General features: G+C 42.9%; 1 protein-coding gene across 6 annotated transcripts in view; it reads left to right on the top strand.

Annotated features, from left to right (window-relative positions):
• Window positions 1-646: 646 nt before the first annotated feature.
• GAB1 (GRB2 associated binding protein 1) overlaps window positions 647-18,984 on the top strand; it is a 97,810-nt gene continuing 79,472 nt past the window's right edge. For 3 of the 6 annotated variants that reach the window (XM_042870897.1, XM_042870896.1, XM_042870900.1), the window contains exon 1: window positions 650-786. In XM_042870897.1, coding sequence (XP_042726831.1) covers window positions 715-786 — 72 coding nt within the window. In that variant the 5' untranslated portion in view covers window positions 650-714. Of the gene's footprint in view, window positions 787-18,984 lie in introns of all 6 variants that reach the window. The other 3 variants (XM_042870895.1, XM_042870898.1, XM_042870894.1) reach the window with 3 other exon arrangements.

Below are 18,984 nucleotides of genomic sequence, written 5' to 3' on the forward strand. Positions count from 1 at the left end.
TGCGAGAGGCTCCGGCCGAGTTTCGGGGCAGCCGCCGCTCGGGACGCCCGGGGGCGGGCAGAGCGGGGAGGTGCCGGCACCGCTGAGGGGTGGGGGCCGCGAGGAGCGGGACGGATCCCTCCGGGACGGAGAAGAGGCGGCCCCGCGGCGGGGCACGGGCGAGAGGCGGTGGCTCCCGCCCCGCCGAAGGAGGCGGCAGAGCGGCCGTTCCCCCCTCCTCCCGGCGCAGGGGGAGGAGAAGGAGAAGGAAGGCAGCGTCCCGCCAGGCAGCGGGGCCGAGGGGCGGGAGGGTCCCGGGGTGCGGGGCGGTGCCAGCCAGGCGGAGCGACGGCCGCAGCCTGCCCCGGGACGCCGGAGCTCGAGTTGCGGCGGAGGGGCGGCGGCCGCCCCAGTCGGCTCTCCCGATGCGTGTGTGAGACGGCGGCTGCGGGAGGAGGAGGAGGAGGAGGAGGAGAAGGAGAAGGAGGAAGGGGAGCCTCCCGCCCCGGCCCCGCTCGCCCTCCGCTCCGGCCGCTCGTTGTGCGTGAGACACAGACACACACAGCCCGCGCCCATCCCTCCTCCCGCCCCTTCCCTCGCCCCGCAGCCCCAGGAGGCCGAAGCGGGCGCGGTGCTGCCACCGCGTCTTGGGGCTCCCTCGGCCCGGCCGGGCCGCCGCCGCCGGAGGAGCAGGAGCAGGAGAAGGAGGAGGAGGACGAGGCGGGCGGCCCAGCCATGAGCGGCGGGGAGGTGGTCTGCTCGGGCTGGCTCCGAAAGTCCCCACCGGAGAAGAAGTTGAAGCGCTACGTGAGTGTCCCCTCTCCCTCGCGGCTCTCCCGCTCCCCCCGCCCTGCCCGGCCTCCGCCGCGCGGTTCCTCCCGCCGGGCCCGGACGGTGCGCCCTCCGCCCGGCAGCGTCCCGCCGCCGCCTTCCCGACCCCGCTTTCCTTTTCTTCTTTCTTTCTTTATCATTATTATTATTTTTCTTTCGGGTGTTTCTGCTTCGCTTCGATCGCTTTTCCGAGAGAATCGGGAGCGAGAGGGGGGCGGAGTTTTTTTCCCTTCTTCCCTTTGGATCCGAGCTCCGTGTAGATGTATTTTAAACGTAAACACTCGCCGGCCGCCGCCGCCGGTGGGGCTCGGGGACCGAGGCTGTTCGAGGAGCGGCGGAATGTCGCTCTCGGCCATGGGTGCCGCCGCCGGGATGCCCTGCGCGGAGCCCTCCCCGCCGCCGGGAGCCTTTGCCCTTGGGAGCGGAGCTCTGTAGATCGGGAGGGGGGGGAACCGAAGGGGGGGGAAGGAGGGAAGGAGATTGCACGAAGCGTGTGCCGTTTTTTCTTTTCCTGTCTGCCCGCCGTTGCTCAGAAGTGAATGTTTGAGAGGAGCTGACATTTAAGTTCGCAGGAAAATGGAGCGTTTGTGCTGAGAGGGCAGATTCGGTGACAGGGCAGCGGCCAGGCTGGGGCACGGGGTGCTGCCGGGCCGCTGTCGGGTCACGTAGGAGGTGCGGGTGATGCCAGGAGCCTCTGAGCCGAGCCCTTTCCCATTGGCACCGGCACAGCTCCACGGGATCTGTGTAATTGGTACGAAATGTTGGTTTTGTTTTTTTTTCCTTCTCTCTTTTTAAAAAAAAAAAAAAAATTTTAATAGTTATTTTCCTAAAGCCTGTTAGGTGGGATTGAAATTGAAACGGCCCTTTGCGATTTTCAGTATTTTTGAAACAAGCTAAACATTGATCTGAGGATTCATGAGCGTGGAACCAAGTGTAACCACGCTGTTTTGCATCTGTTAGTGATTAACGATCGCTTCTTGAAAAAGAACTGTTGCTTTTGTGGACAGTTTTTTATATTCCAGGGAATTGGTGAAAAGGGACTGTTCAACACAGAGGAATAGTCCATTCACAGGTTCCCAATGGCAAAAATCCCACTAATCCAGAGGATGCAGGATCAGATCTGCAGACCGTGACCTGATGGGACATGGGAGGGTTGTGCTTCCCTGGTGGATTGGACATGGGCTGCATTTTTGCCTCGTCCTTTGTGTGTGTGTGTGCGTGCGTGTGCTCCATGGGTGCTGCTGTACCACTCTGTAGCAGTTGGGAAAACTCCATTTTGCTCAAGTTTGAGTTAATTTCCCACTCAAGCTCCAAATAATGTACAGTCTCATTAATTATGGAAGAAAGTGTAAGCAAGTTTGCTGTCCAAAAACGATACCATAAATGAATTCCTGAAGGCATAAGCTTTTTTCCCACGTAACTGTCCTTTCAATGTATTTCTCCTTCCATATTAGAATAACATCAGAACCTTTGAGGGAAAAACTGACTATACTTTTTGTCAAGTGGCACTCTGTCCTCACAAAGTAATTTATTTTCACTTGAAATAGGGATCTGCTTTTTGAGGATGCAGTGTATGAGTTGAGTGAGCATATGGCAGGCTCACATCAGCAGGACTTGATTTAGCATCTGGATGCACTGGAGGCTTAAAGGTCATAAGTTGCACATCGTCGCCAACTGATTTCTGCTTGTACACTCCTGTATAAGAGAAAGCCAGATTTGAAGTTGCTTGCCTGTGGTGCCTGATTAGTTGTAGGCTAAAGGTTCATTTTAAAGGTGTAAAAGTAATACCCATCTTTAAGCAAAACTGAGGTTGACAAATGTGAGCGAATTTTAAGTGAGAGTGCTTTGGCTCCTGCTCTTTGTAATTCTATGCTTGTGCTGGGACACAGAAAAGCTGTATTTTTTCGAAGCCATATTTTATCCTGCTGATGTTTCAAGAGGCTGTACCAGAAGAAAAGATGGGAAAGTGATTTCAGTAGGAAACTGTTCCTCTGCAACACATACTTTTCACATGTATATATGGAAAATTGTAACTTCACGCCCTATTAGTTTTAGCATGCGAGTGTTGGGGCAAATCCAGGTTACCATCTGTGAAGGGAGATAAAAAGTCTGAAATTTCAGTTAAATATGGCTTCGGTTCTTAGGAAGGGTGAAAAGGAGCACTTTGAAGCTAGTGCACAGACATATGTTTCGCAGGGACTGCAGTTTTTAGTTTAAAATAGTTGGATGCAGTATTAAAGCTTGTGATCATTTGAAGGCAAAAAAAGAAAGGAAACGATCCTGCAGGTGGAAAAAACAGATTTACTTGGATGTATGACTTAATGCCATGCGTATCTTTCCCCCTCTTAAAAGGGGTCCTATTTTAATGTCATGTTTGTGAGTTCTGGGTGCAGCAGTAACTTTCCAATAACCGTTGGCACCTGTTGTTGGCTCCCTGGAGCTGATGTGCGCAGCAGTTCATTTGCTGGAACAGGCTGGTGGTTTTCAGCTGCAGATTTTGGGGGAAAATAAAAGTAACTTGTGGTGTCAGCTGCAGCTCTGAGATCAAGATGCGGTTTTAGGAGAAAGGGAGGGAGAGGGAAGCGGGGCTATATTCTGCACAAGTCTCTGCAGCCTGGGCAGTGTCTGTGTGAGTTGCACTGAAGAACTTGTTTCTGCGCAAGGATACAGACCACTAAGCTTGGTGACTTCTGTTACATCCTGCATTGTTTCCTTTCCTGACTTCGTCTGCTGCCTTCAGTTCTGGGAACTTTTTGGCCAGCTGTCACCAATTTGCACTTTTACTGTTCTGGTTCTCTTATTTTTCAAGATTAATTGGAAATCCCTTTTTTCCCCAGTCGGTGATAGCAAGCGGTGGTTTCACAGGTCTGTTACGTTGCAGGTCTGCTGTCTGTGTGCCCGTTCAAGTAACTCGTTCTTTGTGGCAACAGCATATAGAATCTGCCATTTTGTGAGGAAGCCACCAGATACTTCGACACAGCTGCTCTTGGTAAAGCTATGGAGAAAAACTGCAGTGAATGTTAGTGAGTCTTCTAAATTCTCTCGTAGGGCTGCTTTGCTTTCGTTTGGGTGGTGCCTGGGGCTCAGCAGGGTAACTGGATATGCTTCAAATCAAGGTTTTAGTGTTGGTGCTTCATTTGTACAATTGATTTGTAGAGTCTAGTGATGTGACGAGCAGGTGGTTCTGTGGTTTTCTTGTTATTTTTTAAAATGAATGTGGTAGAGCTGAAGCTGAACTTCTTTTTCCACTGGTTTGTATTTCTGAGTGAAAATATCATAATTCTTGATATTCTAGACTGGAATGAAAGGTAAAATTTCATCAGAACCATCTCACAGGCTATATTGGAGGAAGAAAAAGCACTTCTTTGGGTTAGCTGGTAACCAAAAATGCGTTCGGGTATTTGACTTCATTATTATTAATCCCATTTTTAATTATTTAAAAATGAAGAGAGAAGAAGTGAGAAGTAAACTTGATTTCCCCAAGGCGATCAGGGAGTATGGATGTATTTCAGACGAGGCTGCATGGCATTCTACTTTTCATTCCAGTGGTTGTAGTTACAGGCAGCAACCAAAAAAGGGACAAGACGACTGAAGCAGCCACTGATGTTGTAAAGCCTTGTCTTAAACCAGTATAAGTATGGCAGTATTAAAAACTGAATATTTTGCTCTGGTCTTGTTTGGCTGTTACTCTTTGGCACTAATCGTGTGGGTAGCTCCTCTCTCTTGGGTAATACTTAAATGTGCTAAGAGATGTAATGGCGTTAAGAAATGTTTTATTCAGCAGAACATTTGTAATCTGGTAGAAGCTGCAGTGCATGACAAAAGCCCTTTTTCTGGAAGGCACCTGTTTGCGTTCAAAACCTCTTGTGATCTTGTGTCAGTATAGTGAGCAAATCTAAGGAGCCAGTCAATTTACACACAATCATTTAAAAAAAAACAAAACCCAACAACAACACAACAAGATGAGCTGGTTTGACATCACGGTGCTGTTCCTGTAAAAGTGGGTGGGAAGAATCAAGGCAGATGGCTGTAAGCAGGTAATGTGATGTGCCAACTTACTATTCTCAACTTGGTTGTGCTTCACTCCTCTAGGAGTTGCTGACGTTTTGCAGGAGTAAAGTGTAGAAGGGTTATGTTCTGAAAGGAAGCCTGTTCCTTCCCTTCTTCTACGGACTGCACAGGAACAGTATCGTGACATTTGATATTTTAAGACATCAGTTAGTAAACCCTAAACCACAAATTGGAAAGCAGAAGTAAACCGAGCATTTGTTTTGCTAATAGAAGCAGGTTGTGTGTGCTGATGGAAGATGCTAAAACCATTTTGGGTTTAACTTTAGGGGTATGCTGACCTTTGCAGGCTTATACTTTGGGTGAAAACCTCACTTTTGCAGCGTGGAACTCCATGTGCAAGCGTTTATCATTTCTACATGTTCTAAGAAAGACAAGTTACTCTGATTTTTCATAGAATGTGTTGTACTGATATATACTGTGCTTTTTGTTTCCAGCTTCTTGTGATGCTGCATAGCAGCTGATATTCTACGTATGCATAAAAGCTTGCTGAACACTGTTGAGCGCTGAGTTTAAGCCATTCATGCTTTCAAATCAAAGGAAATAATGAAATACTCCAAATTTAATTTGCAGTTAAGCACAGATAACCTTATTTTTTTGTGTTTTAGTCAATTGTAAGTCCAAATGTGAGGGAAAGCATCTATGTAAAATAAAGGTGAATTGAGTACCTTGAGGAAAGGAATGTTTTTATTGGCCAATTTGGCTCTAAAAGGTCTAGACCCTAATTGTCAAAATGAACATCAATTTTGGAGCCCTCTGGAAGTGCTTTACTACTCCCAAATACTTGTACAGAAGTGTTATTTTTGGTTGGTGAGGACACCATCATCAGGTGGGTTGCAACCCTTTGGTTTTCATTCTTTGTTGGTACTGAACTGTCCCATGTTTAGAAAGAAGAGAATGTTAGAAAATCATTTCCAGCGTCCTTTAAAAAAAATCTTAAAATCTTGGAATGATTGCTCACGTGCTTCTGGGATGTGATGTTACTTTTTGTTGCTTGTTTTTTCAGTTGCCTTTTTTTTTGGCATGACTTGTGGATCAATGGCTTAGAATGAAATGTAATCTTGCAGATCTTTAGGACAATTCATTTCTCGTTCGATTTGGGCTTCTGGCTTTGAATGGAGTCTTGGTTTAGGAGTGGAAGGAGCATCAATGATTGAAGATATAGTTTCAAGGAAGAGTAATTTCATTTACTGTAGGGGGCTCTGGTTTGGATATTTAATGTTTATTTAGTTTTGCTATTATGTTCTTCTAGTCCAAAAAACAGACTTCACCGAATCGTACTGGGTGAAGTATTTTCTTAAATCAAGAAGAGAAGTACAGCTGATGGGATGCAGGTTTTGTTTTTGCACAGAGCCGATGAAACAAAGATACACCACCTTACCTTTCATCTGAACTTCTTCTGTAGTATTGCAATAACAAACATCTGGAGACTTTTTTTAAACTGACCTTAAAATTTTCCACGCTTCAGTGACTAATCATTTTATTGCCAATAGAAGCAATTTAATCTGTTGCAATTTAATTGCAGTATTTCACTAGGAGGGGAAGACCTTATGTCATGCAAATTACTTGAGCGAGGCAGACAGAAAGATCAGACAAAAAGGGGTCATCTTGTCAAGGCAGGTATGTTGTAGACAGGTGAATATTGTTGGTTCAATGTTATTTGCTCTTATTCTAGGGACTCTAGTGTGAAGTGGGATTCACATATGTAAAACCTACGTGTTTTTAAGGCAGTACTACATTTCTCTTTTTGGGGGGTTGTGGAGCAGGAAAAAAGTTATGCTGTCTCTACAGCAAAAGGAAGGGACTGCTTATTTGCAATTCCTTCTTTGTCAGTTCTTTAAGAGGCTATTGCAGGGGTTTGGGTCTTTTTTATTTCCCTGCATTATTTACTTTGGAAAGTATTTGTATTCATACAAATAACATTAGGTTTATGGTAGTTGTATTTTCCGATGGCTTCTAAGAAAGTCTTGGTTTTGTATTTGTGTTTGGTCTTGCTTCCAGCTGTTAACAGAAGTTTTTTTTTTTGTTTTTTTTTTGGAACATGCCACTTCACTTTCAGTTGTAAAAATAATCTTACATTGTAGGTGTTCAACTGTCTTAGCAATATCCACGAGGGAAATACACACATGGTGACTTTCACTGAGATGAAAGGGACTGATCTGACTGCTTAACTCCCTCTTTGTAACCAAAATAATTCTCTGTGTTCTGGCTCTGGCTGGGATGAAGTTTGCTTCCCCGGAGCTGCCCATATGATATTGTGCTCTGCACCTGTAGCTACAACAAAGCTGATGGCACACTGATGTTCTCACTGTTGCTGAGCTGTGCTGGCGTCTCAGTAGGGTTCTCTCTGAAGCCAGGAAGCTGGGGTAGGCAAGAGTTGTGGCGGGGGCATAGCCAGGACAACTGACCTAAACCCACCAGAGTGTTATTGCACACCATGCAATGACATATTTTGGGAGGGAGGAGAGGGCTTGTACTGAGAACTCTGTACTCACGATCAGCTGCTATGCTCTTTGAAATCTTGCTTTCCAATTCATGTCTGAAGGTCACTTGCTTCTGTGCAGCCGTTGCTTGTTGCAATTAAATTGATCTCGACCCTTGAGCCTTTATTTTCCCCATCACATTTTCTTCCTGCCATCTTCAGTTGAGGAGGAGGAGTGAGAGAGCAACGTGGTGAAGACTGTCCGTGTGAACCCACCACACTTCAAGGCAACATGCCTCGAAGAGGAGCTGCTACTGCTGGGATGCCCTGCTAAGTTAGTTTAGCGGTCTGCCACTTATGTGCAGCTTATGTGTTCACACTACATCAAGAACTTAAAAGGGTTTTGCTAGTATGGCACTTTATTGGCAGAATCATTTTAAAAAAAGATTCATTTCTGGGGAGCTGTGCTTTACGCTTCATGGAAATTCTTGAAGAACAAACTTTGTCTTCTCTGCTTTTTATAAAGGAGCTCATTTTTGTCATCTCCCAAACACTGGCAAGCTTGAAATAGAAATCTTGGCGTCAGGATGTTTGCAGAGGAGGCCGTGTGGCTTTCTGCAGGTAGAGGTGGGTGGGAATGGTGCTAGGTTATAGGGATGACCTTGTGTAGCAGGACAGGAGCTATCTTTCTCTTTGCCTGTTCTGGACTCTTGAGTTTTCCAGCAGGCTAGATGATCACATGATGGTTGTTCTGCTCTTTTATAAGTGAAAACAACAACCGATAAAGCCTTTGTGGCAATGGAGATAGTGGCTGTCACAGACTAAATCTGCTTCCCCACCCACTTTCCAGCACAGCCAGCCTTGGGGCAGGGTGATGGCAGATCTGCTGCCTGTCTTCCTTCAGGGTAAGTCTGTCTCCACCCCAAAAGGAATGCGATGCGTTTCAGTGGTGCGGCAGGCACGTTTCTCTCCGCTGGGGTTACAGCTGCTTTTGGGCTTTTCAGTATTTTGGCCTCAAAAGAAAAGGGAAAAGAAAAACAACACAAAAATAGACAGACTTCAGTTTATTTTTCTGTGTTGTCTCGGGCTTGGGATTCAGAAGCAAAATAAACCTTGTGTAGGTGTTTATTGCCGACAGGAGGAGTTCATGGGATTAGATTTGGGGTATGGAATAAGAATACAGGAAGTTATTCAAATGCAGTTAATTCCTCTGCCTTCAAACAGACCTGTGATATGATCAACACACAAAAATTACAGTGCATTAGGAGGAATTATTAACAAGGTAGATATGCACATGTTACCAAATAAAAACAGGTTTTTAATCCTAAGATTTTAAGTAGAATGATACCTCTCTGTATTTCTATACATATAAATGAATCAAGTGTGAAAGTAGTGTCAGTTTGTCATCTTTCCTTGTATGAAGAACTGCTCTGAGGCTTGTCACGTGCTGGACAAATGTTCCCATTCGTTCTTCATGCATGCTTTGTTTACAGTTTTCTGATGCTTACGTTCCTTTGCAGATTCTTAAGCTGGTTTAGGTGTAGTTGAAACGTTGGGCTTGGTTTTTGGGGGGATGGTGCAGGAAGGGCTGACAGTTATGAAGGGTTACTTTTTGGAACAGCTCAGTCTAGCATGTGAGCAGTAGTTAATATTGGTGAAGTCCAAAGTCCTTATACATGATCTGTCTAACAGTTATGATCAAAACAAACAACAAAGAAGAGGTATATACATTTTTGTGATCCTTGGAAGTGTGCTGAAATACTGGCAGCAAGTCTGCCCTTTCCCAAGAAGCGCTACTGAAAAAAAAAAATGTAATAGGAAAGCCAGCAGGAACAACTTGTCTGCTGCTTGCAGTGGATATTGTATGGATTGATGTTGTGTACTTTTTGTCGAGGAACAGCAGAGGATGTTGAAATACTTCGTGGACCTAGGAAATGCATTGGTGATTTGTCCTTATGTAGTGAAAAGAAAAAAGAAGGGGAAGTGAGAGGTAGAGGGGAGGGTGATCAGCACAGCCTGGGTCTGAACAGGCTCACTTATCCCAGGACAGATTAGGCAGTGGAGTCCTGCCATGTGAGGCCTGAGTGAGGAATGCAGGAGATTCCAGGGGACTTGGATCGAAAGCGTCTCACAGCTGTACGAATGAACACGTGGAGATTTTGGGCGGGACAGAAAGAGGCTTCCAAAATGTTGTGTTCTGACCGGTTCCATTGATTCACCTATGATCAGTCTATTCCTAGCTCTGCTGTTGTGCTGCAAGCATCAGAGATAGTTAACGGGCATGATTGAGACTGGCAGTTCGGCCTTCCTAGGAAGTAGGGATCTGTATGAACTTTATCTGAGATGTAAGCCACAGACTAATACAATGGTACCCCTTTTGAATGCTTCACTTGTCGCAGAATGCCACAGTTGTTCTTTTTTTTTTGTTTGTTTTTGTTTTTTGCGTGGTGCTTTTCATTAAAGAAATGTTTCTTTCTTTTAGTTTTATAAGTAGAAATGTTCTTGTGATGACATTAGGTAAACTTTGTGTTTACTAAATCATTTTCTGTTGCTACAGATGATGACTTTAAAGGAAGAAGTGCAAGAGTAAGTATCAAGTATAACAGCGTCCTCCTGGTTCTTGCATATTCTGATGTCTTGTTACGTTCAGGTCTACATGGTTGTTACTGAAAGTTTGTGTTATGCTGCGTAGATAAGTTTTGTAGTCTAATGATTAGTTTGTTGCCCAGTGTGAAGTAACATCCTTAAAGCTCAAGGCTGAGATCATGTCACCTTCTGAGTAGTTGTCTACCTATGTCTACCTATCTGGTAATGTCTACCTATCTGGTAGTTGTCTTTGTGCATAACTGAAGTGAAATGCGTAAGCTTGTCAGCTCTGTGACAAGTAACTTCAACTATCATTTTACTGTTAAAGGTCTGTCAGCAGATAGAACGCTTGCACAGATTCAAGAGGTGGTTATTGCTGAGATGACACCTGGTTGGTTTGTTTGTTTTTCCTTTCTGGGGTTTTTGGAAGGAGAAGGGAGATTTTGGGGGCTGGGAGGGAAAGAGATACGAAGTAAAGAGTAGCATTCAAGTGACTCATCAGTGTAAATTGGGAAACTTAACCTTGGTTTCATCCCAGGGTAATTTGGTGCCAGGACAAGTAACTGCAGAGTTTTCTGCTATGGCGTGTACTTCTAATGCTAAGGTAATTGCCTCTTCATGGTCCTTTGCGTGTTTCCCTGACCTGACAGTTCAGTTTATCTGGGAATTTCTATGGATCCAGGATCGGGGGAAAAAAAGGAAGTTTATTGTCTGATTTGTGAGTAGTAGCAGGATTGTCTTTATATAATTCTAGAAATGAGACAGGACTTTACCTAAATTTCCTGGTGTCCTCGATGGCATTCTCATACTTGTAGTACAGCCACACCTGACAGATTCAGATGTTCTACTTGGCTGTTCTAGCATTGGAATGGACCCACTTCTAAATTGCAGTAACTGCATAATTAGAATTTTTGCTGAAGCATGTTCTGTTGGGAGTCAATCGAAAGCACTGTGAAGGGGAGGTGCCAAGTCATTAGCAACACAGATGAGGTGCCCACTCACTTCCAACAACTGCTGGCAAGGCAGAAGCGTTCCCGTCATGGAGCTTCTGCTCTCTGTTTATGGGAAGAGGTTTTCCTGTTGGTCTTTAACTGGCGTTGGACAGGGCTGAAACGTGTTCCTGCCTCCCTTAGGTGGCTGAAAAATAACCTTTTCCCTCACTTTCCATTGCTGAATTCCCATTTCAGGTGGTTGCCTTCTCTTCCCTACGTTGCGCTTGTTGCTTCCCCACTGTGGGCAGTGCAGTACGGGCGGAGGAGATGGCAGAGACCTTTTCTGGTGAACTGCTTCACTGGTGGCTTCTGATACTTCAGAGTGCCCTGTGGCAGTGGAATGAAGCCAAGTGTCCCAGCTGCTACTGAACTCGTAATGAGGTTGTGTTAGGAGAAAACATCAGCCTCCTGGTGGTTTGAATCCTTTGCTGCTGGTCACTGCTGATAAGAGGGGAAGGGATTGAGATTTCAGAGGTTAATGCTGCAACTGCTTATATGGAATAGGGAACAAAGAGGACCATGATCTGTCCTTTCCAGCTGAGTGTCCGAGCTGGACAGATGTTTCTTACTCAGTGCTAAGGAGGAAAGTCCCTGGCCAGCAGCTCTAGGATAAGGGTTGAAAGGTGAAGAAGCCCTATGGGGGCCTCCTGCTACTTCAGCCCTGCACAAGTGGGAGAAAAGATCCAAAACTTGTCTCCTGTGTTCTTTCCTCCTCCTTCCTCTTGTTGCAATTACTTGGTGTTTATTTTCCTACTTTTAAATTGCATAATTCAGTCCATCCTGTCACTTCCTAATGTCTGAATCATAGGTAGCTCTTCCTGCCTGCAATAAACAAACATTTTGCTACTGGCACCTCTCCTGAAGTTGAAATTGTATTTGTGGGGAGGAGGGAGGGGGAATATCCCTCTGTCAGCTGCTTGGGAAGCTAATTGTCTTGTGTGCAGATAGGAAAAACAAAGACATCAGCTGGTGATGGAAATGGAAGCGTGTGGATACAGCGTATCCAATTTTGTATACCGATGTCCCCCTTCTGTTGGTCGGGGTGAGAATGGTAGCAGACAATAAAAACAGAGTATAAGCAGTAACATGCTTCTGAATTTATTAAACGTGGCTACTCTTAAGCTGCCTCATATCTCTCTGCTGTTACCTCTTCTCTCTTTTCTTGAAGCTTGCATGTATGTACACTGCTGAGGTGCTTGGTGCCTGCCATGTAACCAGTCACTTTGGGTAGGCGCTGCCTTGTCTAACGATGGGACCTTCCTCCTTTCTGAACGCTCTCATGGTAGGGCAAGAAGGTGGCACAGAGCACTGTGAGACACGTGGGCTGCCTCTGTCCATCTGCTGGACCTCTTAGCCCATGTCTGTGAAAGCTGTTAAGCATGCTAACTTTGCTTTTCCTGTTATTCCTGTTAATTTTAGTCTGTAAAAACCTTAATTTTATTTTCATTTTTAAATCGAATGTCAGTCCAGAGTGATGCGTGGAGGATAAAGCTGATATCTGTGAGGGTCTCTCACCCCCCTTCTCTCTCATTTGTTCCCTTTTGCTCTGCTGGGCTGTACTTTAAGAGGAAGGTATCATTGAGTCTTCGTAGATCACAGTACAGTGTGCTGAATGGTACAGCTCCCTACACTGCAACTGCATGTGGAATTTGTAGTTTACTGTTTTAAGTCCACCTGAGATAGCAGAGGAAAGATCCACTAGCTGTTCTGGCAGCTTTATGTTGGTACCTTCCTATCCATCTCTGCATTGTCACTTCCCTGTCTGATTCCCCTGCTGTAATGGGAAGAAGCTGAGAATAAGTCAACTGTATTAAGGACAGACTAGGTGAGGTAAGAACACTCTGAATGTTACACTAGCTTTTTAATACTACTTCTCTTGTAATAGGGTACCTTCTTTTTGACAGTTACAACCTACCTTGATTTTATAGCTGCCTTTCATATAGCATGGGAAGCACATGATTTAAAAATAAAAGCACAAATGGGCTTTGCCAGTCAAAGCAACGGAATAGTATTCCAACTTAGTTTAATAGCAATTTCAGAAAGGACAGCTGGGGCAGAAAAAAAAACCCACTGCTGTCAGATACTATGGAAATGCCCTCCTGTTTCCCCTTTACTCTGACAGATTATGTGTGCTTAGGAGTAAAGGGCTTTCCATGTGCCTTTTGTTCTCTTCTAGTCAGTAAAGGCAAGGACAGAAGTTCTTCACAGAGAGAAGATAGAGAGATTTTGGAACTGGTAGCTCATTTTAGAGGTTATGAAAGAGCTGAATACCCTTTCTGTCTTCATCTTCTGCTTAATCTGTTTCCTTATGTGTAATGAAAGAATTTAGATTTCTTTCCATGATGGTATTTGGGCTATAAAAGTAATCTTGGAGGTGCCATTTAGGTAGCGAATAGTGATTGGGAGCTGAGAAGAAAAGGAAGTGTGACGGAAGACAGTACTCTGTTAATAATGGTAGTCTAAAAATAATTGCAACCTGTTTCTTAAAAGGTGCTATACCATGTAGTAACCGAAGATGGAAACAAGTTTGTGTTCTGATTTTGTCCTTTGTTACATGAATTTTGGAATCCTTGCAACTGAGTTGTACAGATTCAAATAATACTTGTGTCCTACATGCTGCATGGTGAAATTTTTTGCTGAATCAGAAGCAAAAATGTAAGGGTTGGGTCCTGTAATTATAGTATTACGCGACCTGTTTATGATTGCCTTTTAATTTAACTTTGCAATATGAAGTATTTCTGGTTGGAATGAAGATAACATTGAGCAAAGAATAATGAACCCAATTTTTCAGTCTTTTGCATTACTTGATCTTTTAATGTTCCTTGGTAATATTTTGTCAGTTTTAGTCATGAAATATCACGTTGGTGTGTAAATCTTTTCATTTGAATCTGCGGCTCTTGAATTGTAATCTTACCATGGGTTTCAGTAATTGCTCTTGCCACTTGTCTGAGGAGATGATGGTCTTGCCTTCTCAAAGTATCTTTGCTGTTTTTCTTGGAGAAGACACAAGTATTATTGAAGTAAAACCAGTTAGAAGATTGTATAATTTTACTTCTTTTTTTTTTTTATATATTTTTTATTTTTTAGCAAATGGTTAATGCAGTGCTTGTGAATAAGTCTCAATTTAAAATGCAAATATTTCTCAAGGCAATTGAACTACACAGCCTGAAGTTGCTATAAAACACCTTTATGGCGTTAGGAAAAAAGTCATGTGAAGCTCTATACCAAAACTTGTAACTCTGACAGCAGGCGTTAGCCAAGAAAATGGTTGAGACTGTAGTAGAAACATACTTTCCCACGAAATAAAATCCAAGGATGTAGCCACCATAATTGTGCAATGAATTATCATAAATGTGATGTCATAGTCTCTGCAACCTACTGAAGGGGTAGTGTGATTTTGAAATCAACCAAGCGGTGAATAACAGTTCTCTGAATTGGCCCAGACAACAGCAGACGCATGTCTGCATCATTTGAGGAGAGCAGTCATCTCCTTAGAGTATTAAACTATTTCAAAATAGAAGTTGTTGACTTAATGTGTTAATCTTGGCTTTCCATGAAGAAGCACAGTGTCCCAAACTGATTATTACTTCTTTTTTTTTTTAACAGATCCCTAAACTTTCAGATATTGTAGGTGTGTAAAAGGCTGATTGGAAGAAAGTTTCTTGGAAACCATTAGATGTTGTTACTGTCTATTTGTCTTTAGAAAACTTTTTGCTGCCTGGTGGAAAGAGGTACAGATGTGATTGCAGGATTGTACCTTTCTATCTCAAAGGATAAATAGAGAGCTTTGCCCAAGGGTATGTTTTGAAGATTAGGTGGAAGCAACAACCTTTAAGGTATGAATGGTACAATTGAGAAACTTCATTAATTGTTGTATGTGAGAACCAAGATATGTTGCTTGAACCCTACCTGTGGTAGGCATATTTTGATGTAAAAGGACCAAATGAATGTGTCCGTCACGTTTGCTGCAGTTCTGGATTAAGAATCAGATAAGTTAATGAACTTATTAGCAAGAACACATTGAACTTCCATCAAGTATGGTACAAACTTATCTGGGTGTCCAAATCAGTATATATTCGGAACATAATGAAGTGCAATATGTACTTTCATTGCTTACCATAACCTCTTGCTGTAGGTATATTATAATTAACACAATTAAGTAACTTATAAATTAGTGATGGTACCAAGAGAAGATCTCTCTGCTTTCCTAGCACTAAAATCTTCACACCCATCCCTGTATCCTTCAGGCAGAAGCCTGGGTAAATAAATAGGCCTTGCAGTGTGCCCTGAAGGTTGTAAGGGGGAGGCGAGAGCAAAATTTGGAGGCAAGAGCATTCCTGGAAAACTCTCTACTGGGACATCTCTGTTTGGGAAGTTTTGGCTTCTTCCTGGGTCAGTCTTTGCTCATGACTGTTACAGATGTCTACAGGTGACCTTTTCCAATCTGATCACTTGTGTCATTGTTCTGCTCGTTCTCTGTATACGCATGTATTTTCCTTTGATCTTTATTCATGTTAGAAACAGTCAGTACCTCCTTCTTGAGCTCATATATTTAGTCTTGTGATGCTATACCCTGTACTCTGGTAGTCTGATTAGTGTCTCTCCTGAAAGATTGTAATATTGTTTGTTTTTTTCTTTTCCTTTTGGTCTCTTTCCCTTGGCAGGCTGTATCTTCTCTATTAGTTTCTGTCTCTTTATCTGTGCTGTTTTTGGGCACTGACCTGTCCATAGGTGACTTCTCACACTTGTTTTACTGAAGTTTTAGATGAACCGTGTTTTCTTTATTCTCTTTGATCCTAAATGCAACCTCTTTGAATTGTCTTCTGTATAGAATCATAGAATCACCAAGGTTGGAAAAGACCTTCAAGATCATCCAGTATGTTCCTACAGTTGCTTCAATACCAAATGAAGTGTATTTTTTCTTTTCTTGTAAGCCATCTCTGCAGTTCACATTCTCAATTACTTTAGGAGAACATGGACGGATACATCTTCATAATTAAGTCTCTTGACTATTGGCATTGTCTGCTCTGAGAACAATTAGATGGTTGGTGTTTGTCATTGGGTAGGTATGAAGGCTTTTTCCAGATGACACAAACTGCAGTTACTGTCATTTTTTGTCAGTCTTGCTACCTATGTGTGTATCTTCAAGTGCCACGGCTAATTTCTTCTCAAATGCATTAAATTCAGGCTGTTTCAAGGTTATATTCAGAGCCTTTTGTGATTGCATGATATTGCTATAAAGACACTTGTCCAATAATTTTATTTGTCTGCTCCAGCAATTTTTTTTATATAACATTTTTAAATTTAGGGTAAACTGGTTGAACTCCTTTCTGGACTATTACAACTTGACTATTTTCTCATCCAGTTCTTAATTCTGGCTATTCTGTTATGTGTACAAATGATTTGTGGATTATTCTTCTCACATTTATATGAAATGCTCCTACATCTGGAAGGGGTTAGGTTCAGCTTAAGACAAGGAGGATGCTTCCTACACTGGGTATGTCACTCAACATGTTATTGTTTGTCACACTTAAAAATGCTAATAAATGTGTTTATAACTTGTTTTTCACAAAAAGAGTGTTTGTGTCAACACTCTTTATAAAGCAGAGCAATTGAATTGACCACTTCCCCTGTCTTAATTCTGTCTTTCTGAGATTGCACACAACTGAAGGAAGGAACTGTGCTAACACAGGAGTTTACACTGAAAAACAGTCCCATCTCTCCCTGGGCTTGGAATGCACGTGGCAGGCTTTAAAAGAAATTGCTCTTTTTTTCTTTTTTTTTTTTTTATTTTTCAGTACAATCCGGGTGGAGTGAGAGATTCTCTGTAGCTGGGGCTTTGGCTCTGTAGAGATCCATAAGGCTGAAATGGCTTGGATCTGTGCATAGGAACAATTGACAGAATACAAACTGGAGAGCATGGGAATTATCTGCGCTCCGTTAGGAGACCTGCCAAGATAAGCTGCTGTCTTCTGTATCAGCTGCAAAGTTTCTTTGTGGTCATCCTTGAGTGAAGCCCCAAATAGTGCACATGATTTGAATTCCTTTGAGATATAAAAGCAAACACAAATATGAAAGCTGGCTCCTGAAAGAATGAAATATTTTTTTAATTATAAAGCCAAATTGTCTTTCATTTGATGATCTCATTATTCTAATTTAAAAAAAAAAAAAAAAAAAAAAAAAAAAGACATGCATTCCTGCATCTGAAGGGGCTAAAAAACTCGTCAGTATTTGCGTGCTTCTCTTAGCATGAAAATTGTCTCTCCTGGACTAAGCTCTGTTGGATATGCTTATTTCTTTCATCAGGCTTAGCTGAGGTAGTTTGGGAATGGGAGATGCGTTTGCAGTGGTGGTGTGGCTGCTGGGGCTACAGCATCTTGATTACAAAAGCTCTCAACAGTGCTCTGAAAGTGAATTATTAGAATATTGCTCCTCTTGCTCTGCAGTGAAGGGAATCTCCATATCCCAAATGCTGTTATGTTATCCAGGTCTCTTGCTCTGAATGAGTAAGCGATTGGGTGAGCTACCTGGTTTGAGTTCTGCGTGCACTGAGATCCTTAGAGGCATGGAAGGCTGCTGCTGGTAGAATGAGAACTTATCAGCCTCTGTTTCAGCTTTCCTAAGACTACAAGTGGATGCGTGGGGGAAAAAAGACAGAGCTGTCTGCAGGTGGATGTGCAAGCTTCGCCTGGAAGCCTTCCAGGGCTGTTGCTTACTCTTGCAGTTATACCTCTGCATCTCTGTGCAAGAGATTCCTGGAACGGAGGGATGGAGATGATGACTTGTTATTTTCTGATCTTGCTAACCTGCAGTGTTCATAATGGGAATAACTGGAAATGAAGAGGCTACTCAGGTGTAATGAGGTTTAACTAATGTAACCAATGTTTCAACTTGTTCTACTGCATGTTTGCTCTAAGGCTTGTTTACGTATTGTATAAGCCAAACCCGCCTGTCTTGTTAGGTGAGTGTGGTTAAAAGTCTGCAAAGCTAAGTGAAGTAGTGTAATATCTTACGTAGCATTAACAAAATATGCCCCTGTGGTATGACACACTAATGGCATACGAAATCTATGTGCTTTTGAGACACTCACCGTAATGGTGATAGCACTTATTATTGCAGATGGTGGGAAATCAAGTGTATTCAAAGCGCATTGCGATTATCCTTACTTGCTCAAAAACACCCCGAAGGTGGAGGATCAGTGCTGGGATCAGAGCTCCTAAGGGGAAGATAAATGGAAGCTGGAGATACTCTACCACTGTGCTTCAGGCTTGTTGTGAAATAAATTGAAAATGTTTGCCTTGATGGATGGTTTGTATCATGTGAGGTAGTTTTTTCTTCTTCCCCCTCCTTCATAACTTCTCAGATATGCTGCCTTCATGGGCTTCTGGTGAGCTTTTGGGCTTTCATCACAGGAATGCTTTTGGTATTTCATGTTTTGTCGCTTCTGACCGACGTTTTTCGCTGGAAACTTGTGCTGTAAAATGAATGTGGCAGTCACTCAGATAACCTTTTTGATACTGAGGAAAACTGCTCCAGCATACTTCTTTTTTTCCTTTAGGACTAAACCTAATGAGTTAATGCCAAGCGAAGTTCAGCAGAAAATTTTTCAAGTAAGCTGCTGATTCAGAGCTGCTGTAACTTGATCAGAGCTTTGCTGAATACTTGGTTGCTAACATGAAATAAGTCTTAAAGTTTTAAACCAAGTAACCTCCGTAGTTACTATGTTGTTTGCCAGTTTGACTCACGAGGACTGCTTCTGCTATAGAATCTGTCTGTTATGAAACTATTTTCTGCTTTATGCTTAGGATTTTTTTGCGGTCCTTTATTAATGTTAGAATGTAATACCTGTATTTCTGTAAGAAACTGAAGCTATATATTGCAGTAGAACAAGCAAACAAAAAAAAAACTCCAGCTTTTAATTTCGTAAGAAAGCAATTATAAATGGTATAAATTCTTCATAAGACTGAAAATACAGCTGCGCTACATTTTTGTTTCCTTTCTGTGCTCCTCACTATCCCAAAGCATTGGAAGGAAACACAGCATCATAATTTTAGGGTTTCCTGACTTTTGTGTTGGCGGTGTTCCTAATATGCATGTGGTGGTTTG

The sequence above is a fragment of the Lagopus leucura genome, unplaced genomic scaffold (genome assembly GCF_019238085.1).
Source record: "Lagopus leucura isolate 7727_CA_CO unplaced genomic scaffold, USGS_WTPT01 Super-Scaffold_100004, whole genome shotgun sequence".
Lineage (NCBI taxonomy): Eukaryota > Metazoa > Chordata > Aves > Galliformes > Phasianidae > Lagopus > Lagopus leucura.